Source organism: Sus scrofa, chromosome 15, assembly GCF_054392235.1.
Source record: "Sus scrofa isolate SSC_HxYL_T2T_F1_AM1 chromosome 15, Sscrofa_HxYL_maternal_Yorkshire_Landrace_v2.0, whole genome shotgun sequence".
Classification (NCBI taxonomy): domain Eukaryota; kingdom Metazoa; phylum Chordata; class Mammalia; order Artiodactyla; family Suidae; genus Sus; species Sus scrofa.
Window position 1 is genome coordinate 86,566,893 of NC_139397.1, and position 24,706 is coordinate 86,591,598.

General features: G+C 38.4%; 2 protein-coding genes across 5 annotated transcripts in view; both read right to left on the reverse strand.

Annotated features, from left to right (window-relative positions):
- Window positions 1-24,706, reverse strand: part of TTC21B (tetratricopeptide repeat domain 21B) — an 875,896-nt gene that overhangs the window by 671,982 nt on the left and 179,208 nt on the right. The window lies entirely within an intron of this gene.
- Window positions 1-24,706, reverse strand: part of GALNT3 (polypeptide N-acetylgalactosaminyltransferase 3) — a 48,630-nt gene that overhangs the window by 14,198 nt on the left and 9,726 nt on the right. For all 4 annotated transcript variants that reach the window (XR_014829489.1, XR_014829488.1, XM_021075049.2 and 1 more), the window contains exons 2-3: window positions 8,476-9,099; window positions 3,433-3,605 (exon numbers count right to left, since the gene is read on the reverse strand). Coding sequence is in view for 2 of the 4 variants with exons in the window: in XM_021075049.2 (XP_020930708.1) it covers window positions 3,433-3,605; window positions 8,476-8,990 (688 nt within the window). In the remaining 2 variants the exon portion in view is untranslated. The remainder of the gene's footprint in view (window positions 1-3,432; window positions 3,606-8,475; window positions 9,100-24,706) is intronic.

Genomic DNA, 24,706 nt, shown 5'->3' on the forward strand with positions numbered 1-24,706 from the left:
GTCATCCATACCCCTCATTTTGTGAAGTTAAAAACACAAAGCCATGAAACCAGATTTCCTGGGTCAACTTATAGCACCATTACTTTTAGCTTTGTGACCGTGGGCAAGTTATTTTACCTTTCCGTACCTCAGTTTCTTTATCTATAAAATGGGGATGAAAGAAAAAAAGTGGGCATGCTAGTGCTAAGTGAAGTCAGACAAATGAGACACCAACATCAAATGCTATCACTGACATGTGGAATCTGAAAAAAATGACACAATCAACTTCTTTGCAGAACAGATACTGACTCACAGACTGAAAAACTTATGGTTTCCAAAGGAGACAGTTTGGGGGATGGGGGGATGCGCTGGGAGTGTGGGATGGAAATCCTATAAAATTGGATTGTAATGATCACTGTACAACTATAAATGTAATAAATTCATTGAGTAATATTTTTAAAAAATGGGCATGCTAGGATTTATCCTCCCGGGGGGATTATTGGGACGATGTGATGAAAGATCACTATCCAAATAAGACATTTAATACAGGGACCAACTAGCACATGGCCTGTGCTCTGAAAATGTTAATTATATTTTGTTTGCTATCATTGGGGTTTAGCTCTCTGTTAATTGATTATCCACATATTTATGCCACTCTTTCTTCAGCAAACTGATATCAGGGACTATAGTTCCTACTTCACAAGCTCCTTTACAATAACTAGGGACACATTTTCTGTAATGGGTACTCATTAATAGCTCTTTGATTCAGTAAGACAAATTACACTACTGTGCAAAGATAGTCCTTACCAAGACAACGTTTCCAAATCTATTGTTGGTTGCTATAAAGAATTATAAAAACTATTCAGATCCTTTGACCAAGTAGTTCTACTTCTCCTAACTTAACCAAAGATAAAATTAAAAAAGAGGAAAAAAATAAGCATAAGGATTTATTGCAATATCATGTACACTAACACTAAAGGGTAAATAAAAGTGAAAGGTTAAGTACAATGTATCTAATTCATCATCATCATTAAAACTAAAGTTTTGGGAGTTCCCTTCGTGGCAAAGCAGAAGCTAATCTGACTAGGAACCATGAGGTTGTGGGTTCGATCCCTGGTCATGCTCAGTGGGTTAAGGATCCGGTGTTGCCGTGAGCTGTGGTGAAGGTCACAGACGCGGCTCGAATCTGGAGTTGCTGTGGCTCTGGCGTAGGCCAGGGGCAACAGCTCTGGTTACACCGCTAGCCTGGGGATCTCCACATGTGGAGGGTGTGGCCCTATAAAGACAAAAAGACCAAAAAAAAAAAAAAAAAAGAAAAAAGAAAAAACTAAAGTTTTGAACGTAACAGAAACAGGCTATTAACAATGTTATGGGAAAATATCCAATTTCAAAACTAGATTTCTGACATAGATATAATTAGATGAACATTATATGTTTAGACAGTGATTAGATTAAAATGATTAAAACAGGAAGATTATAAATGGATGTCATTTTTTATCTGATTTCCTCTAATCCTATTAGTCTTGTTGTGCAATTAAATAATACAGGTTACCTTCAACTCAAAGCTTACTAGAAGTAGTCTAACTGTGCCCCCACTGCCCAACTTCTTCAAAAATCAACAAAATAAAAACCATCTGAGGAAAAAGTTCAATAAACTAAAGAAGAAAAGATTTGTAAAATAGAGTTTGGGATTTTTTTTTTTTTTAAGAAAAAGCATACCACAGGTATGCAGAACTTATTCAGATGTCACTTAAAAGTCCATATACTTTGGTCCAAAAAGATAGAAAGAATTAGAAAAAAATCAGAATCAAGCAATAAGTAAATTAGCTGATTACAATTGGATGATGAAGTAACCCAGGTAAGAGGATTTGAGATTCAAACCAAAGATCTATACGTAGTGTGTAACTTGAATCCAGGGGACCTGAACTAGAAAACTTCCCTATTTGGTGGACAGGTTTCACACCCAAGTCAAAGGTCTCTGGTGAAAAGCAATTTTATTGCATGTAGATGTTAGTTTAGCTTGAGACCATAACCTCAGTTCACTCAGGATATTTTGAAACCATAGGAATATTTAGAATTTTTTGTAGAAATAATTGCTGACGTCATCTGTCAGGAAGCAGGGTTTTGTTTTTTTTCTCATGGTCTACAAAGTAATGATTTACTTCAAAACAGATGGTGCTTTAGATCTGATGGGAGAGCAAATTCCCATTTTATAGATAAAGAAACAACTAGTTAGTGCTGGAGTTCGAATGTGACTTTAAAGAATCTTTTTCCAGGGAGTTCCCATTGTGGCTCGGTGGTAACAAACCCAACTACTATACATGAGGAATAGGGTTCAATCTCTGGCCTTGCTCGGTGGGTTAAGGATCCAGCAATGCTGTGAGCTGTGGTGTAGGTCATAGATGTGGCTCAGATCCCTCGCTGCTGTGGCTGTGGCATAAGCTGGCAGCTGTAGCTCCAATTCAATCCCTAGCCTAGGAACTTCCATACGCAGTGGATGTGGCCCTAAAAAGCAAAAAAAAAAAAAAAAAAAAAAAAATCTGGTTCCAAATTTGAGCTCATTCAGGAATAAGCTTTGCAAACAATGAAATAATTTTGGAATAATCTATATCTGTTTGATACTTAAAATACTTGCAATGTTTGAAAATTCAGCAAATTAGAGTATTTGTCAGATTATCCTTATGGGTCCAATTTAAAATGTGAAACTCAAGCAACTGACTATTGACTTGTATAATTAAGTGAAAATTCATTAAAGATTTTGGCTAACTTTGTAAATGGTACGTGAATACTTAAAAGAGCCAAAATAAAACAGGATATGGTAACTCTTCCTTTTAATATTTAATTCATGTATTATTTATATTAATTCATCTAGTCTTTAAGACAACCCCAGGAGTTATCATATATTTTCTCAGTTCTAAGCTATACAATTATATACTTATAAGCAATGGCAAGCTAGCTTAATTGATTGTAAGGGTCTTTTATTCTAGTGGTATGTAAACTAATAACGTATCATAAAATAAATTTGATGACATATGGCATTTTTCCCATTTTGCAGATAAATATAAAAAAACTGAGGCATAGGGGTATTAAGTAACTTGTCCAATTACATAGCTGGTTAGGACCATATCTGGGATTCAAACCAGCCTAACTCAAGGCTCAAGTCTGTGCTCTTAACCTCTATGTCTTACAATAAAAGTCTCACATTAAGGACTACAAAGTTATGAATAATGGTGTTTCACACACTTTTTAACTCCAAAATATTTGAATATGGACATCCTTAGATTGTTCTTTCATCCACCCTACATGGATGAAAGAATATAAATGGCGAATAAGAATATAATTTATATTCAAGCTCTGGAATGGCATATAGAGAGTACAATATAACCAAGAGACTTTGGACAACACCACATTGATCTACTCAGGAGACAATCTACTTTGCATGTGCTTTCTTACCATCTACACTAGCATCATCCACCAAAATGATTTCCTTCAGCAGAATGGCAGGTGATGAATAGAGCACACTGTGGACAGTTCTAAGCAGCGTGGACCATGCCTCATTATGAAAAACTATTATGACACTAGTGGTAGGCAGGGGAGGACAGCGCTTAAATTTTTGTTCAATACATCTAGAAAAAGTCAAAGTAGAAGAACAATTATGAATTTTATTAATTTTAGTAATTGTATAGCTGTGAAATAATCATTAGTTAACTTTTAACACAATAGAAATGGTAGTGGATAGTTTCTATGTAAGATGATCAATGCTATATAAAAGCAAATAAATCAAAGCAATATTTTTTTACAAACAGACCATTCACCTAGAGATCATGTCCAGTGATACTGATCACATAATCAAGGATTACAACATGCTATTGTAAGCTTTCTCAATAATATAATTTTAAATACAAGTAACATTTTAAATAAAAATAACTTAGAAGTGAGATAACCTGTAAGAATGGCAAATACTTGTAATTGCTCAAATAAAAGCTAAGTTTTTTTCTTCCTTGTAGAAATTAGGCATTTCTCTTAATATCTGAAATTTTTTTTTTTTTTTTTTGTCTTTTAGGGTCCCACCCATGGCATATGACGGTCCCAGGCTAGGGGTCGAATCAGACCTACAGCTGCCAGCCTATACCACAGCCACAGCAATGCCACATCCGAGCCACGTCTGCAACATACACCACAGCTCATGGCAACAATGGATCCTTACTCCACTGATCAAGGCCAGGGGTTGAACTTGCATATACTAGTTAGATTTGTTTCCGCTGAGCCACAGTGGGAACTCCAATATTTGAAATTTTAAACAATGCAACTTTATTAAATGAATATTCATCTTTGTAGAGATTATCTTAAATTAGATACTTTCCTAAGTATGCAATATTATCTAAGTTTAATCAATTTACTTAACCTGTACTTGAGGAGTTCCCATTGTGGCTCAGCAGTAATGAGCCTGACTAATATCCATGAGGATTTGGGTTCCATACCTGGCCCTCTTCAGTGGGTTAAGGATCCCACATTGCTGTGGCTGTGGGATAGACCAGCAGCTGCAGCTCCAATTCAACCCCTAGCCTGGGAACTTCCATATGTCCCCTGTGTGGCAGAATGACAGACAGAAAGAAAGAAAGAAAAACAAACAAACAAACAAACAAAGGGAGAGAATGAAGTAGAGAGGAAGGAAGGAAGGAAAGAGGAAGAAGAAAGAAAAGAAAGGAAGAAAACTTCAAACAAAAGGGAAAAAATAGCTTGCTATAAAGTTTATTTTCTTATAATGATCATAATTCAGCAAAAACTTATTATGTACCTACCAAATGCCACACGTCATGCTGTGTTAAACATTTTGCTCCATTAAGGAAAGAGAACCTTAGTTGCTTTTGACTGATTAGTGGTACTACCCATTCACTAAAAAACATTAGTTATAAATTGATCTTGAATTTATTTTTATAACAATGTCATCTTCAATAAAAATAATCTTCATAGGAAGGCACTGGGGTGTGGGTGGATGAGACTGGAGATGGCCACAGTCCCTCACCTGCTAAGCTGAGGTGAGGATCAAATGAAATAACATATAGGAGAGGGCTTCAAAACATTGTCAAATCAAACAGAGTGAACCTGCAACAGAAAATATGTGTGTTCTATGGTACAGATAAAAAAATAACTCTCATTTCACTTAAAAACCATAAATAGCTGTACAGTTTTAGATAATAGACTCTGAAATCCTCCCACACAGCCAAAAGCCACTATAATAGTGTGTGAACAATCAGACAGTGCTGTTCAAATCCAAAGATAAGGAAGTGAACCATTCACTTATGGACATAAGCGCCAGGCACACTTCAGTTGCTCTGCCAGGGCCAATGGGAAACCAGAACCCCCAGAACAGTACTAGAATTCTGGGAAAGCCACCCTTAAAAAGACACCCTACAAACTCTTATTAATTACTACTTTTTTGGAGGGGTGCACCCGCAGCATATTCAAGTTCCCAAACTGGGGGTCAAATTGGAGCTGTAGGTGGCTACAGCAACGCCACAGCCATAGCAATGCCAGACCTGAGCAGCATCTGTGACCTACACCACAGCTCACAGCAACATTGGATCCTTAACCCACTGAGCGAGGCCAGGGATCAAAACTGCATCCTTATGGATACTAGTCAGATTCATTTCCATTGAGCCATGACAGGTACTCCATTAATGACTACTTTTATAGCTACACCTCAATACAAGTATGTTTCAGATCCTTTTCTGAGGGAGGTGTTTAGGTTGAAATATTTGGAGTAACAAAAAGGAATTAAATTAGGGATAAAGTACGAGAGGATGTCCATGCCGCCAATTAGGTAAAGAGAAGGAAGGTTCTGCGTGAAAATAATTTTGCTCTCTAGGACCTTCATGATTTTAAAGTGTAACATACATGCATAGGCAGAAGAAAACGACCACATTCATTCTCACTGGGAGATGAAAGCAAATGATTTATACTAAATTGAACCTTGGATAAACTACGAAGTAAAAATAAAGTCCAGGCGTTCCCATTGTGGCTCAGCAGAAACGAATCTGACTAGGATCCATGAGGACACAGTTTCGATCTCTGGCCTTGCTCAGTGGCTTAAGGATCCGGCATTGCCGTGAGCTGTGGCATAGGTCGAAGATGCGGCTTGGATCTGGCATTGTGGTGTAGGTCAGCGGCTACAGCTCCAATTTGACGCCTAGCCTGGGAACCTCCATGTGCCATGGGTGTGGCCCTAAAAATCAAAAAAATAAATAAATGAAGTCCAAGCACAAATTACCTATTTATCTCTCCACTTGAGTTAAAATTACACAGAAACAAATGACTAAATATAAGCTTATATTTTTAATACATAAATTCTTAAGAACCAACAGAAAGGATAAGTAAAAATTACGAAAAACTCCATGCTATAGTATTTCTTTTTTAAGAAAAAACCATACAATTTGTTGTACTACAAGCATTTTGGGGATGGAGCTTTGGGATTAAAAAGAAATTTTCCTTATATTTATTTGCCATGGGACTAATTAATAGGATATTAATCAAGAATTATAAAAAGCTTCTGAAGATTTTAAATGTAAAACTTCACAAAAATTCATATTAATAAAGTGTCATCACTTTAATCTCACAAGGCTTTCCCTCAGTTTAAAGCTAGGCTTTATTTGTTCAGCTGTAAGGACTAACATCAAGTAAAAGTGTAATGTTATATCATTAATTCAAGTGATAATAAAGTTTCACAATATGATTTTATAAACCCATTTATTTTGAAACAATTAGCATGCTCAACTTACACTTTAAATGTTGTTTCACATGTCATTTAAAGTAGTGAAGCTAAAATAACTTGTCAAAGTGATTGCAGATTCCCAGTCAAACCATTTGAAAGGTCTAGCATATAGAAATGTGCTTAAATTATCATTCACAAGACCATCTGGCTTTGGGAGAAACTGGATCTATATGTCTAATGAGCATGTAAAAGATTAGCAGTTCTTCAGAAAATGTGTTCCTTGCTAATAATATAAGTTAAATTTAAAGTATGGAAGTATTAAAACTTCACCAGCTCTTCACAGTTCTAGGTATCCATTCCAGTCCAAAAAAAAAAAAAAGGCTCTTTGTGTTCTTAGCTATTTTGCACTTGTTGATTAACATTATTGAATATTATTGCAGCTTCTCAATGCCATATTGGGCAAAAAAAGACTTGTCTTGAGCTTACTTTGTCACATCAAAAAATAAATATCATGCTTCTTGATTTGTGATGGGGGCTACTTTTCAATCAAGACCTCTCCCCAAATCAGTAAAGTGCCATAGTGCATTTTAACCTACTAACCTATTAAACATAGAAAAGGAACTATACTGTGTTAGAATGGCTAGAACATTTTACAGGCATTTTATTTGTTCACACATTCATTTAAACTGCTAAGTAATTTAACCCTGAATCACACAATTTAGAATAAAGCAACAAAAATCTTATCCACACAACTTCAATACTGAGGGGCTCAGGGCTCATCATTGGAGCAGGTGTTCATCATCATAAATCTAGAAAAATATGAAGGAAGCAATAGACCTAAGTGTACTAAATACTTTTCTTCAGGTTCACTTATAAACATAATTCTGCTATAACTAGAAAGCAAAATATGTAGGCACGGTTGGCTTACAGTTTGTCTATCTTGCACTTTTAATAAATCTATAGGTTGTTTGAAAGTGCTGGAATTCATTTTAGCTATTTCTATTCAAAGAGAGCATTTGAACACTACCTCAAAAATAACAAAAAGGATAACTAAGAACAATGAGACAACTCAGTAGAATCTGGGGAAATCTTAATCAAAATACTGTATACTTGAGATAAACATGTACACAAAGTGACAATAAAAAGCAATGCTGTCCTCTCAGAAGCTAAAGGGAGAAAACTCTGTAAATACATGAATTTATTCAACAAAACTAGAGAAAGAATCACAGTTGCATTAAAAATTAGAACAATATTGTTTCTTAAAGGTTACAAAACACTGCGTGTACTGGGATAAAATTTTAGCACTGAAAGTAGCCATAAAATCTGTGACTTAGCTCATAAAATATCATTATCTATTAGCTCCGAAATCCTGGCACATCTTTTAAATATTTCTATTCTATAGCAATACATAGAGGAACAGCAACAACTCCTCCACCTCCCACAGTTCCCATAAAATTCACCCCATGTTTCCTCCTTAATAGATGAGAAAATTAAAGCATTTAAGAAATAAGGATTTGCTTGTGGTTCTGTGGAGGTCAAATCTAGAATTCAGTTTTCTAATTTCTAAGATGATAATTTGTCACATCTGCAATGCATCACCAAGCACAAATATAAAAAATCTTGCCTCAATAATAAAAATAAAAAATAATTAAAACAGATTAAATAAATGAGATTTGCTGATTCTTGGCCTCAAAGTGGCTAAAGAACAAACACCTTCCTTAGCTAATGCCCTCCCCTGAAAACCCTCATGATAATAAGTAAACAATGAATATTCTTCAACATACTCAGGAGGTCGAGTGTCTGGTCCAAGATCTCGGTGTAAAGAAATCCTGTCACTTGCAAAAGCGTTAAAACAGTGTTTTGCTTCTCCACGTTCTTTTTCCTTCTGCTCTTCAACACTTAAATTGGTTGTCTTGAACGCTTTTCCAGAAGCACCAGGTGCATTAGAATCCTGAGGTGGGCGGTCAAGAACGGGTTTCAATTCTGCTGCTGTATAATATCCTTGCAAACAGGGTCTCTCACCAGCATCAATGTTTTGCCTGACCGGTGCTCCTATTTGCATTTTTGGCATTGCATCTTTAATATTGTTTACAGCTTCTAGCATTAAATCAAGCATCTTGTTTTTATTTTTCATATTTCTTTCCATCCTTGATTCCTCTTTGGAATACTGAACACTTACTTCTCTTTGCATTAAAATCAAAAATATTATAAAGAAAAAAACTACTGCACCAAGCTTCCAGAACTTTTTATGGTAATGTCTTTTGAGGTGTAATTTTACTAGTCGCTTTAGGTGAGCCATTCTGACATTAAAAACTTGTCACTGGACAAATAACACTTATAGTTTCCTCTGTTATGTATATTTTTTATCATAGATTTGCTGGCAGGAAGTTCTACTTAAATTGTAATACCTATAAACAGAAATGGTAGATGGCATTAGTAGCTATTCATTCCTGCAGGCATGGTTCACTTCATTCACTCAGCCAACAACTGAACATAAGCTGTAAACAACGTACTCTTATGGTTAACAAAAATACGAAGATACCTTGCCCTCAAGAAAATTACATTTTTGGAAGAACACAATTGCTATAATTAACTACAATCTAGTGGGTTATAAAATATTAGAGATTTTGCTCTAGTAAAAAATACATTTTTTCTTAACTCTAATACCTACAATGTGATATACATAAACTGATTTTATAAATATACTTTGTGTATTTAAAAGAATCTTAGCTGAATAACCAAGGAGCCAAAGGACTTCATTAAGCTGGTTGTAAAGAAAGGGGTAATCCATAAGAAAGCAAAGGAATACTAACATGCACTGTCAGGCATACAGTAAAATAGTGGCTTTGCGTGGGGGTGGGGGGAAACACATCCATGGCATACAGAAGTTCCCAAGCCAGAGACTGAACCTCCACCACAGCAGTGACATGAGCCATAGTAGTGATGACCCCAGATCTTTAACCTACTACGCCAGCAGGGAACTCCTAAAATAGTGACTTTTATTATTACTATTATTTTTAATTTAAAATTTTTTTTCGTCTTTCTGTCTTTTCTAGGGCCATATGGAGGTTCCCAGGCTAGGGATCTAATCGGAGCTGTAGCCACTGGCCTACGACAGAGCCACAGCAACACAGGATCTGAGCTGCATCTGCGATTTACACCACAGCTCATGGCAACGGCGGATCCTTAACCCATTGAGCGAGGCCAGGGATCGAACCCACAACCTCACGGTTCCTAGTCGGCTTCATTAACCACTGAGCCATGACGGCAACTCCTGACTTTTATTTTTATAAGTTTGCCATCAACCTATGAACTTTTACTTTGACAAAATCAATTAAGATTATAAAGCAGTTTCACCACCAAGTAAACTGTCATGCCCCCAAATTTGCTCACCTGATAGTACTTGTGAATATTACAGAACCAAAAAAGACTGGAAAATTAAGATAATGTATTGTTATATAACACCTCTTTTCAATATACAAATACAAAACTAATACCCAAAAAAAAAAAAAAAAAAAAAAAAAAAAAAAGCAGAAAGCTTCACCTGAAGTGTTTCTAAAGAGGCAAGAGAGAACATTGAGTTATAAAAGCAGTATTTGGTATGATAAACTGCTACTTGCAGTTGATCCTTAGAACAGAGCAGCATGTTTACCAAACCTTGATATGGGCCACCAGGAGCAAAAGAAACAAAAAGAAAAATAGAAACCTGATTATAACCTGAATCACAGTGAGGATGGACTGTCTTTATGAGGCGTAAAAAAATGTAATGTGAAGAGTTGAGTACAAGACTACATACCATGCACCATTGTAGTCAGTCAAGTGATTAGCCAGGGCAAAGGGGCAAGGAAAATGCCTATGCTCCCTAAACCCCAACCATATTTTAAGGAAAATATCATTTATAGAAGTGGAAATTAACACTTTATTGAGCTTCTTTTCCAAAGTTATCAGTAAATTTAAAATAAGAAAACAAAGTTTCAAGATAGATTCTCTTGCCTTTAGCAAGACATTTTAAGCTGAATAAACAAAATAAACAGAACTTGAAAAATTAGTTCTATATGCTGTTTTTAAATGGACTTCTATATTTTTCAGTACAGGATGAGCACTTTGGTTCCAAAAGATATCTCAATTATGATGTTTACTGCCCATAAAAATGAGAGTCCAACATTTCTGAGTTTTGGTTGCTTCAAAAGCCTCATGTAAGGCTTTTTACATTAACATTAACCTCTAAAGCTTTTTACATTGTTTTAAGATATAAGGAGTTTCACAACCACACAACTGTAGTAATGTCAAATGTCGAGCTACTCAATTACCATGAAAGCAAAATACCTTGAAGGTCAGCTTGAAGGAGCAGAGGCCAATACACATGATGGCAGTTTAACAGGCAACCACAAGGCAGTGTGGTATCAGCTATGATGAAGACCAGAAAGCAGCACAGAGGGTAAGGAGATATGTTGTAAAAATTTCCCATGGTGACACCATGAAGCAGAATCTTGAAAGATAAGCAATTTTTAGGCTGGTGGGGAAGAGCAAGGAAAGGGGGGAATGGAAGGTGCAAAGGCATAAAATCAAGAAAAGATGTGGTCAATCCTTGAGTACAGCAGAAGTGGAAGGCACAGGCAGGAGAAGGCAGGAGGTGAAGCAGGAAGGTCATGTAAAGATTGGCTCACAAAATCAATCTGGAATCTACCAATTTTGTCCTGAATGAATGGAAAGTGTTGAATGATTTTTAAAAAGGACATTAATCATAGTTATGTTTTAGAAATACCACAGGTTCCTGAGCACCAGTAAAGGTAAAGAGTTGAGAGGAGCAGGAATAATGGAGGGGACTGACTCAAGAGAGTCCATAAGTGAAATCGAATTGGACTTGATGAGAGAAAGGGAAGAGTGGAAAGTGGATGAGTATGGTGATGGCATCGACAAAGGCAAGGAATATGGGAGGAAGATAGATTTGGGATGGGATGTTCAATTTTGGTCATGACAAATTTGAGATGCTGGTAGGACTTCCAAGGTGAGTTCCCATGAGCAAAAAGACATATGGGACTGAAAATCAGGGAAAACCTCTGTGCTACAGGTGAAAATCTGACAGAGTTCCGGTCATGGCTTATCGGTTAACAAAGCTGACTAGCATCCATGAGGACGTGGGGTTCGATCCCTGGCCTCACTCAGTGGGTTAAGGATCCGGCATTGCCATGAGCTGTGGTGTAGGTCGCAGACATGGCTCAGATCCTATGCTGCTGTGGCTATGGCGTAGGCCGGTGGCTACAGCTCCAATTCCACCCCAGGCCTGGGAACCTCCATGTGCTGTGGGTGCAGTCCTAAAAAGACACACACACGCACACAGATTAAAAAAAAAAAAGCTGACAGTCTTGGGGTACAAAAGAGTTCATATACAATATATAAAGTAAAGAATGCCAGAGAAATAGTTACATTTAAGGGCTGAGGAGGAAAAAGGAGAAACTGGAAAGAGCAAAAGAAATAAGAAAGCAAAACAAAGGAGAATCAAGGGAAAATAGATTGACAGATAAAGTATCTATGTCAAGTGGATACAATCTGTATCTTACCCTTGAGAGATGTTAATTGTTTAACAGTGGATGATCTTAAGTAAACTTCATGAGACATGGCCCAACAAGATTTAGTGCAAAACCAGAAATAAACTTTAGCAGAGACTCCAATAGACTGGTTGTAATCATGACCCGGGCTTAGGATCCAGGACACTTTCAGACTAACAGGGCACCAGTGATATAAGAGGTTCTAGGGAGAAAAGGATGAGCAAAATGTTCCATTTTCACAGGATCATGGTCTCCAACCTATGAAATACAACCTGATCACATTTCTCTCTTCCAATGGTATCACTAGTTCCATATTTCTTTCTAATTCCCCATCCTACCCACAAGTATAATTTCTGACATAAAATGTTCATGCTTGATAAAAGGCAGAAATAAATTAACCCACGTTCAGTCTCCTTTCTGCCTCTGAGACAAAAATATCCTTCTCCAGTGCTATACAGTGATACTAGATTTCTTCAGTAGCCACAGCAGGCTAGATTAGGAATTTGAGAAGGAACGAGCTGGTGTCCTTACAATGTGTTAAAAAATGGTTTTTTTTTAACATATTGTAGGGAGACCTGGGGGTGTATACAGAGTCCTGGGAGTGTATACAGAGAGAAGAGAGAACTAGATCTTTTTACAGTAGTTATGACTTTTCCATAACATTTTATACCAGGAATCACATTGGCGGGTATGGTGGAGAATTAGAAAGAAGGATCGAATAATGAGACAGCAGGAAGAGAGTTCTTTCTCAGGAATAAATTATAAACCAGAGAAGTTCATCAAGAGGGCAATAATCCTATCCAGTATGTATGTTTATCTATCGAAAGAATGGAATCACTCAATTTGGTTTTAGAATTGGGTATCTTTAAGGAAGGAGTCAAGAAAAGCTCTTGAAGGACATGAACAGTGTCTCCCTTACTCATGGTTGTTTATTTGGCACTTACCATGAGCATGGTGACATAATGGACACCCAATAAATGTTTGTTAACCAGAAAAGGGATAAAAGAAAACCAAGATTTCATTTACTATTAGAAATAATGAAAACAATGGTTGACTTTTGTTAAAAGCTGATTTGGTTCCTGATATTTTAACACTTTCTACATAGTTCTCATTTAGCCTTTCCAAAAATCTGGTTAAGTTTACACTACTCTCATTTTACTGACAGACATGAAAAGCCAAAGAGGATTAAGTGGCTTGGCCAAAGTCATTCAGTTTAAGTGGATGAGCAGCATTTCCCCCAACTGTGTTCAAACTCAGGTCTGATGTAACATCTTGAGCTTTTCATTGAAGTTGTCTGAAATAAGTTCCTTAGTAGTCAGACACTGATACCACAAATGTAAAGAGACAAGGGAAAAACCTAGGGGAAAAAACTCCAAACAGCATCATATCACCTCAAGTAAGTTTTTCTGGACAAATGAGTTTAAAAAAAACAAAAACAAAAAATGAGACATTTTGGTGGTTGAGTCTACTAAAGGAGGAACATGATGCTTTGCTTTTATCAGATTATTTCCAAGGGAATAGTTTTCTTTTATCAATTGCTGATTACTTGAACATTCCAACTTAGATCCTCCAGGGGTTATATATGACTTTTCTCTTCTTTGCTGCTAATGTACAATATTAGGCTTCCATTAATGATAAATTACACTCAACATTAAGCATCTCCATCAGTGGTCTTCAACTTTGGATACACATGAGTGGAAATCTCTCTAAAACTGCAATGTGGAGTTCCCGTTGTGGCTCAGCAGGTTAGGGACACAACGAACGTAGTCTCCGTGAGGATGAGGGTTCAATCCCTGACCTTGCTCAGTGGGTTAAGGATCCCACAGTGCTACAGGCTGTGGCGCAGAAGTAATGTTGCTACAGTTGCGGTGTAGGCCAGCAGCTGCAGCTCCAATTCAACCCCTAGACTGGGAACTTCCATAGGCTGCAGGAGTGGTCATAAAAAGGAAAAGAAAAAGAGAGAGAGAGAAAAAAAAAAACTGTAATGGCTTAGGCCATTTACAGAATTTGATTTTACAGAGTTTGATTTTATTTTTATGTATTTATTTGTTTGGTTTTAAGGGTTTTTAAAAATTTATTTTTGACAATTGTGGTTTTTACTGAGAGGAAGGAACTCCCGCTGTTTAGATCACTATGTATTATTAAAAAGAGACTTTTTAAAACTTTTTTGTAGATTTATGAAGTGTACATGATACACAATAAGTAATACATATTTAAAGTATACAAAATTTTTGTTGTTCTGGGATGGTACCTAGGCCCTGCTCTTGTTATTTTAAACCCTGCAGAGAATTCTAAAGGGATGCAAGAGTTAAGAATCAATGGTTTAGGTCGTAAGACTTTGAGCAAAACAAAACTAGCAGCTGATAAAGAAAGTACTGCATCTGACCAAAGTTAACGATGTAATTAATTTCTAATATTCCAAAGACAGGTTTTTTAAAATAGATTTTTGACATAAATTGAGTTATTTTGACATGGAGAGATTAAGATAAAATCCAAAGCAAGAATGACCCAAAGTTTCCTGAAAAGGCTCAGGAATTAATTGCTGATATAAATGAGGCATTGAAGTTATATTCCAAATTATGATGTTGTAAGATCATTTTTTAAATACTTTATTCACATTATAAATATGGAAAAACTGAGACTCTGAACAACAGAAGACATAATTCTAGTTAATTAACTAGTAAAACCGAATTAGAATTCTCAATTCCTATACCTGTTCCTAGACCATGCTACTTGCCAAACTTTAAGGCCACTATAAAAACAGCCAGTGAAACAAAACAATTCTCTCCTAGAATCAACTTCCAATTAGATTATTAAGTTTGAGAATTGAAAAAAAAAAAAGAAAGAAAACAGCACAAAAGCAAACTCAGGATATTTGCACATTAAAAGTGTTGTCTTTGCACATTAGAAGTGTTGTCTTTGCACATTAGAAATGATTAGCAGGAGTTCCCGTCGTGGCGCAGTGGTTAATGAATCCGACTAGGAACCATGAGGTTGCGGGTTCAATCCCTGCCCTTGCTCAGTGGGTCAAGGTTCCAGCGTTGCCGTGAGCTGTTGTGTAGGTCGCAGACGCGACTCGGATCCTTCGTTGCTGTGGCTCTGGCGTAGGCTGGCAGCTACAGCTCCGATTCGACCCCTAGCCTGGGAACCTCCATGTGCCGCAGGATCGGCCCAAGAAATGGCAAAAAGACAAAAAAAAAAGACAAAAAAAAAAAAAAAAAAAGAAATGATTAGCAGACAAATAATTGGTTCTACCTGTACTCTTTCTAAAATCTTTAAACATACCTATCCAAAAGTGGTCAATTGCTATCTATGAAAGATGCTATTCACAGAAGAGAGGGGAATATCATGAAATAGTTTTTAAACCTAGAAAAAAAATTCCAAGGTTTTTAAAATTCTAAATCCCTATATATTTCTAAAATTAGAAAAAAATTAAAATTTGGGTCTTAAAAATATTAATCTATATTTTAGTATATATGTAGATATTACAAAAAGGCATTAATGATAAAGATATCCATAAAATGATACTTTGAAAGGTTAAAACAATATGTACAATTCCAGCAGTCTATGAGACTGAGTTAAAATCAATGAATTGTTCTCAGGGGTAAAAAATATGCTTTTGTCTAAACAGAAAAATAGAAAATCTCATAAATTAAAATAATCTAACTACACAGCTGTGCTCCCAGGTATCTAGACCATGACTTCTCCAACTTCAATATGATAACGAGTCATCTTGGGATATTATTTAAAGGCAGATTCAGATGGGAAATAGCAAGATGAGACCCATCTTTTAGTCAGGGTTGTTCCTCCAGGTGAAAAAGCACACATTGCAAGAATGTTAATTTTTAGTTTAATTTAAAAATTCCAACTAAACAATCTTTCTAAGGCAGAGAAATGCAGAACTTCAACTGCACGAGAAAGTAACATTTAATAAAATAAGAGGACAGTGGTTCTTTCCATTTTTTGGTTCTATATTTTAGACAATAAAGCTTTACAACTCCAGGGATTTAAGGTCTGGTTCCAGTTGAGTTTAATTGGCACAAAGCCTAATTGGTGTATGAAACTTGCTTGCTACTGTGTTAAAGCATGCTGAAAAGGATTAAGAATAACTACCCAAAGCAAGAAATTACAAAATTATACCCCAAAATCACAGCCTACATTGTAGATTAATAAAAGTACAGTCCAGTGAATTAATACTTATTGGATCTTTCCCACACATCATCATCTAGATTTCCTAATTGAATTTCAAAACAAGACAAAACAAAACTTGCCCTGATAATAAACTTTAAGTGCTTGGGCAGAAATTTTAAGTGCCCCTCATCTGTTGGTGAAAACGTTAGGGAATAGGGAAGTGGCAGGAACTCATTTCTGTTTATATTTATTGGTGGAATCAAATTTCATGATGGTTTGCTGCTGTGGTTTGCTAGTTTCGATTATATTTAACTCTACGTTCACATCCTCACTAGCAAATCTTCTTCTTGGGAAGTGACTTGTGGAGTATGACAAGTGACAAACACTGATGCAAAGCAAACTACATTGAGACAGCCACACACAGTAGACACACCTCAAAGATCCCAGCTAAAGACCCAGTCAGGCTGCTCTGGGTGGCTGGAAAATGCCACTAGAAGACAACTAAATGCATAAGATTTTCATAAAGTAGGATGACTTTTGAACAAAGGTATCTTCAGGTTATGAGACAAAAAGCCTGGTGACAGAATTGACTTCCAACAACTGTGAGGCACAGGTTTTAATAAGGAAAAGGGCATGGTCAGGCATCCAATTTCTCAGCCATACCTGGTCAGATAAACATCTCCATTAACTGTATCTTAGGTGAAAGGTTGTAGACAGGATCTTGATTTGTAGGCCAGCCAATTTTTACAGCTTGGAACAAACAAGCAATTGGGGAACTAATCCACGGAGGGGAGGGGGTAAGTGAGGAGGGAGGCTCACATACTATCTCCTGCCACATCCGTACCTATGAATTAATTTGACTTAACAAATAAAAGATATACTACATGGATTATTTATGGCACACTAGAGAGTAGAAGAATTTTAAGGAATGATTCCAGGGATTCCACAGATTATCTTCTTAACTGATTTTCCCCTCCAGGCAGAAGCATTACATTTTGAAAGATTTGTCCATCTAACTATTTACCTTGAAACATAGTTGACGGCTTTGGGATTAGTAAGGAGACAGAAACTTCATAGTGATTTGGACAAGGAAAGTTTAACCTGTTATTAAGAGAGGACTAGAATAATAGGGAATTGGCTTGTAAGTGTTAACAAGAATGCCAAAGAACATGGGAGTAGCAGATATAAGGGGCAACCACTACCCCTAAAGCTGAGTTGAAGGCCCAGGGAAGAACCACCCCCTCATGAGGGCTGAGATGCAGAGATATTAATGGAAATGGCAGAGTATTGGCTCCCTGATGGTGGAAGAGGCACAGGGGTGCCTCACTGGTGACCCTGGCCAGAAATCTGCCCCTGGAGTCCTAGAATAAGCCATTTACAGAGAGGTGTCAAACCCCGGAAGCTGATAGGCACTAACGAAAACTTCTGGCTGCTGATGGAGTTGAAAAGCTGTCCTCTGCAGAAGTCCAACATTTTCATGTGTGTCTTGGGCCCATGTAACTCCAGGCTGTTGCCCATGATAAAAGTTGAGCAGCCTGCTCCCTAGATACCCGGTCTCGTGGGGCTCCCAATGTGTACATGGGTAAGGCTAAAGAGAGAGTATGGGGAGCAGTGACCTAGGCTGGGGATAGGTCCATGATGTCTGCAGCTACAATGTACACCACTGCTGCCCAAGTCAAGCTCTAAAGAAAGTGAAGGGAGCAGGGAGGTGCCAGCTCTAGAGGAAGCTGTGCCATGCACTGGAGAAAATTATGTGGGGCAGTAGAGGAAAAGTACTCTTAGCAAGAACCTGGCTAGTGGGCCACCCTAAAACCAGGAAGAGAAGCCCCTTTCACCTTCAATGTCCTTCCAGTGGTCTCTACTGCAAAGGCTTAGAAGAAATATTTACAGGACCCAGCTCCCTCATTACAAGCAGGGAAAGAGAATGACTTTGGAGCTGAGAAACAATAAACTGATTAAGCAGCACAGCCTACCCTTTTGATTACTCAGCCTCTTTGCCACACATCTGAACTCCTGCACAACAGCAAGACAACTTTATATTCCACCTAACGAGATGCAAGAATCCTTCGTACAAGTGAAGGGGAGACCTCAAAATGAGGAGCTAGAGTGCCAATAGCCCTTGCATCCATTGTTTTGACTGTGTGAGTTACTTCTCAGATTCTGTCACAGTCCCACCTAACATTCTATTACCTAAAGACTAAATTGTAAACTTAATCTCTAACAACTTTATGTAATATTTTTTTAAAAAAGACAATGAGAAGAAAATTGTTAGCATATACAAATAAACACATACATATAAAATGCAAAGGGAAAATGTGCAAATCTCCTACAGTCCTTTATCTAATTGGTCACAAAGCCATAACTGATGCCCATGGCTTGCTTATTCCACTACCCACTCTAAATTTACGCTCCTCAGGCAGTCTGTGCTGTTGACGCTGGCAGAAAAGGCAAATCCATAACCAGAATATTTATTTTAATGAGGATAAATCTCAGCTCCCTCAGTGATGGAAGAAGTCACATAATCAACCTGTCACCTAGAGGCTGGCTGGTGCTCATGGAAACTCATTGTTGCTTTCTCATTGATTAGGGACTCAGCAGCAGGTTAGCCAGGTCAACTTTAGAAAGAAAGAGTCCGTGTTGCTTAGCCCATGCATACATAGCCTCCATTTCTGCCACTGTGCCCACTAGTTGTGGACCCACTGAATAAGCCCTGGGGTGGCTGGGGAGAAAAGCTAACTGACATCCACAAAGTATCTAATTTTGTCCATTTGATTTTTTTTTTTTTTTTTTTTTGGCTTTTTGCTTTTTCTGGGGCCTCTCCCACAGCACATGGAGATTCCCAGGCTAGGCGTTGAATTGGAGCTGTAGCCACTGGGCTACACCACAGCCACAGCAACGTGACATCCAAGCCTCATCTGCCACCTACACCACAACTCACGGCAATGCTGGATCCTTAACCCACTGAGCAAGGCCAGGGATCACACCCACAACCTCATGGTTCCCAGTCGGATTTGTTAACCACTGCGCAGAGACGGGAACTCCTTGTCCACTTGATTAAAGAGTGATAGGTGTCTTATAGTAGGCGTTCAGATGGGACATAAATTTCTTCAGTCTCCCTTTTTTGAAAGGTCCTTCCTCATACCTCTTCCTCAAAATACCTTGCAACCAATCTTCCAACCCTGTTCTTCCCAAGTCCCTAACCATACAGTCAAACCATTAGCAACTGCCCATGGACCATATTACACACACACACACACACACACACACACACACACACACACACACACTTCTGGCCATATCCCATTTCAAATGCAGTATACAAATCATATTCACTGTTCAAAATGCTGCCTCCTGGGAGAATTTTCCTTCTCCACTGTCCTTCACAATGACTCATAAGTGGGGCTGTCCACTTTTTTTTTGGTCTTTTGTCTTTTTAGGGCTGCACCCACAGCATATGGAGGGTCCCAGGCTAGGGGTCAAATTGGAGCTACAGCTGCTGGCCTACACCACACCCACAGAAATGCAGGATCTGAGCCACGTCTGTGACCTACACCACAGCTCACGACAATGCCAGATCCTTAGCCGACTGAGCAAGGCCAGGGATGGAACCTGTGTTCTCATGGATGCCAGTCAGATTTGTTTCCACTGAGCCACGCACGACGGGAACTCCGGGGCTGTCCACTCTTGAATGGTACCAGCATATCCTGAAGACTCCTATTTAAACCAGGCTTGGGGTTTTTCTTCTATCAACTAGATTAAGGAAATCCTCAAGAGGCGAAAGGCATGGGTTGAAGGAACCAAGGCAATACAATAGTTGTTATCAAAGGATTCTGCTCACACAAGTGACTTGTACTTTCCAGATCTGCCCAAGTTCTGTCTCTTACATACTACTGGGGCCCAGGGCAGGCCTCTCCCAAAACATGCCTCAATGGCATTGGTTGTTTTGTTTTGTTTTTTGTCTTTTTTATCTTTTCCAGGGCCTTACCCGTCGCATATGGAGGTTCCCAGGCTAGGGGTCAAACCAGAGCTGTTGCTGCTGGCCAACGCCTCAGCCATAGCAACACCGGATCCAAGCCATGTCTGCGACCTACACCACAGCTCATGGCAATGCTGGATCCTTAACCCACTGAGCAAGGCCAGGGATTGAACCCTGCAACCTTATGGCTCCTAGTCAGATTTGTATCCACTGAGCCAGGAAGAGAACTCTGCATTGGTTATTTTGAATTAAAGTTACTAAAGAAACAGATGATGCGAGAGGGATACTTCGACCCTCCTATCTCCCTGAAAGCAGGAAATAAATCCCTCCTGTGAATGGTGTACTCCCGGCATCTGGAGGTAGAAGGATAATACTATGTTGTTACGCAATCTGAGGTTGGTTGAAGCTGTGGATGCAGATTTGCCAATACAGAGAAACTACATAGATGGAGGGCTGACTATAAATTATACCTAAATTTTCAACTGCTCAGAGGGTAGGTGCCCCTAACTCCCACATTGTTCAGAGGTAAGCTGTATGTTTGGAATCAGCCAACAATTAGGTTTATGATAGTACAGTCACTAAGATCTATCCAACTTCTATACAGGTCAAATAAGTGAGGTAAATGGAGATGTAACTAATATCGCAAGTCTTATTTCAAATCTTTGAAAGTGGCATTAATCTCAACAATTCCTGTAGGGATATGGCATAACTTCTGATTTACTGTGTTATGTGTTAGAAGGGAGAATTCCGAAGTCTTCCATTTAGCTCTCCTACCGTAATGGTCCTAGATCCATGATTTAGAGAGGCAATATAGGGATTCTGCCAGTTATCTACAATGTCTACTCCAATTATGCTTTAAGGAGCTGGGGAAATAAGCACAGGGTGGATCTTTGACCAGCTGGGTGTACCATGAGTCAGGCTGGAGCTAAGACTCCATTTTTTCCTTGGTCCTTGTAAATCCCCATTTTAACTGGCAGGCCACAGTGGTATTTTGGGTCCCCAGAAATAAGAATGAAAGGCCTGATTATTTCCTTTTCCCCAAAGTGCAGTCTCCTAACAAATGGCTGCAGGTTCCTTTGGGGAAGGCTTAGAGAAAGATTTCTGGTATATGCTTGAGGCAGTGATGCAGTGTTCTTCCTCAAGGGGAACTGGCCTCTACTTCAATCTAACGGCTCTGGACCTATGAAGTGACTTAGGTTTGGAAATTGGATGAAAGGTCATAACTCTCAACTGTGTTAACTAAAGTTAACTTTTTAAACTAAACAACTAAAGTTAACTGTTTTGGTATTAGACCTAGAGTTTTTCCTGTTATACACACAAAGTGATAACGCCATCGATTTCATTCATTAGCTGCCCCAAGAAGTCTGATGACTTTACTTTTGACTTAACCACAAAACCATCTGTGAGCCAATGATTTTTGACTACATCTATGTTCCTGCTTTCCATTAATGTACAGGTAATCTACTTTGTCCTTGGTTGTCACATGCTACCACTTGGTTTCTGCTGCTAGGGGATCCCACACTCTCTTCACTGAAATCGGGGAGCCAATCTCAATGGTCTTAAAGGAGAGCAACCACAGATATTTTTTCACTGATACAGGGGTTCCTCTCATTGATTTTCTCAATATCTTTGTGAAAGAAGTATGTACTGGGCCTTGTCATGGAATATAAGTGGAAGAAGAGTGTGAAAGTTGCATATAATAAATCCAAACTTTGATTTTTTTTTGAGGAAGTCTCCAGTCTCACAAATAGTAGACAATGTCCACTCAGTCTCCTTTTGAGGCCTTAAAATATTAAGGGTTAAGGAGCAGAAGAGTAAGACTGCTTGCTCAATTGCCATCATTTTGCATTTACCTTTCTACAGGTTTATGCATAACTTATTTAGTAAATACTTGTCCTCCACCTCTCAACTTGCATTCTCCTCTAGAAAAACTGTCAGCAAACTTTCTGTAAAGAGCCAAATAGTAATTTTTTTTTTTTCTCTGTGGGGCATATGGTCTGTATTGCAATTGCTTGACTCTATTTTTGTGGTGCAAAAGCAGCTACAGACAATACATACATGAAAGGACCTAGCTGGTTCTAATAAAATTTTGTTTACAAAAACAGGTAGTAGACTGAATTTGGTCAAAGGGCTGTAGTTTTCCAATCCCTAGTCTAGAAATTCAAAAGGACTTCTATATCAACACCTATATATTTCCCTATACTTACCCCTTCTCCATTAGCTGCCACATCCCCAGATGTAAAAGACAAAATAACTTCTCCACAAATCCCTAACATTATTTTTAATTATGCATAAAAGCAATGTCTGTCTTTAAGATTGGGCTATACATGAGCCTAATTTGAAGTGTACAATGTCCCTCCTCTGATCCAGTTACCACCTGAAATGTCTGCACTACCCACTCCTCACGGTTAAAGTATGAAAAGACCCTATTAGTATGTGTTTCAGTTGGAAGTAAACCAATGTCAGCCTAAACTTTAATTCTTTTTTCAACAGCTGACCTCAAGCAGGATTCATCAGGCCCATAGCTAGACAATTACCACACAGTGAGGCCTATGAGACACATGCTGAATGCCAAGCTCCACAGAGAGAAGGGAGGGTTACTAATTCTGTGGGATTTGTACCTAACTCTTTAGGCAAAGGGGAGAGGCCTTAATGGATTTTAAGCAGTGCGATGACCTAATCAGAACTGATTCCTGAAGCTGTGCTGAATATGAATTTTTTTTTTCCAGGGTGGAGGGGTGGTGGGAAAACCAGAGAGGAGGCTGGAGGCAACTGGGAGACTATTAAGAGTAACCCAGGTGAGAGATGAATAGAAGGGGTTTCACACTCCTTCTTGGGATAGGATTTGGAAGGTAGAGTTAGCTGAACTCAACAAATAAATCAATGAGGAAGCTGGGAAGGTTGTTAAATTGTCAAGTTTGTTAAAGAAGGGTTCTTGATTTGTTGAAAAAGACCAGGTAATGATGAGCTCTCTACTCCAGATCATTTGCAGAGGTAGACCTGGAACTAAAATAATGGAGCAAGAGGCATGAGTACTAAAGGAGGTGATGACAAAGGTCAAAAAGGTGGGTCATATCTGGAAAAACAAAGGTCATGGTCAAAAGCTCAAGAGAGCTATTCACATAAGAAACCCTCTCTGCACTATTAATTTTCCTCCTTAGTGGCCACTTACTACCAGGTGTTCTTCTACCCTTTATTCTTACTCCATTTGGTTCAGAATTATCAATTATGCAAGGTCTCATACTACCTCAGTCTTCATCAGTGAATAACTTCTAGAAATTTGTCCCATAGATATGCTAATATGAAAACAAAATGACAACCCATAAGTTTGCGCATTAAAGCTTTTTTTTGGGGGGGGGCACACTTGCGGCATATGTAGATTCTCAGACTAGGGATCTAGTTGGAGCTACAGCTGCTAGCCTATGCCACAGCCACAGCAATGCTGGATCGGAGCTGCATCTGCGACCTACACCACAGCTCACAGCAACACTGGATCCTTAACCCACTGAGCAAGGCCAGGGATCGAACCTGCAACCTCATGGTTCCTAGTCGGATTCATTTCCGCTGCGCAATGACGGGAACTCCTAAAGCATTTTTTTAATATTAAAAGGTTAAAACATCCTACAACTCTTACCAAAAGGAAACTAGATAAATCAATTGTGATAGTCATATGATGGAATATTATTCCAAGTTAAAAACAAAGCAACAAAAAGATGTTCAGCGTCACTCATTATTAGAGAAATGCAAATCAAAACCACGATGAGGTACCACCTCACACCAGCCAGAATGGCCATCATCCAAAAGTCTACAAATAATAAGTGCTGGAGAGGGTGTGGAGAAAAAGGAACCCTAGTACACTATTGGTGGGATTGTAAATTGGTGCAACCACTGTGGAAAGCAGTATGGAGATTCCTCAGAACACTAAACATAGAACTACCATTTGATCCAGAAATCCCACTCCTGGGCATCTATCCAGAGAAAACCACGACTCACAAAGACACATGTACTCCAGTGTTCATTGCAGCACTATTTACAATAGCCAAAAATGGAAACAACCTAAATGTCCAACAACAGAGGAGTGGATCCAGAAGATGTGGTACATATACACAATGGAATATTACTCAGCCATCAAAAAGAATAAAATACCAGCATTTTTAGCAACATGGATGGACCTAGAAATTATCATGCTAAGTGAAGTCAGCCATACAATGAGACACCAACATCAAATGCTTTCACTGACATGTGGAATCTGAAAAAAGGACAGACGGAACTTCTTTGCAGAACAGATGCTGACTCACAGACAATGAAAAACTTATGGTCTCCGGAGGAGACAGTTTCGGGGGTGGGGGAATGTGCTTG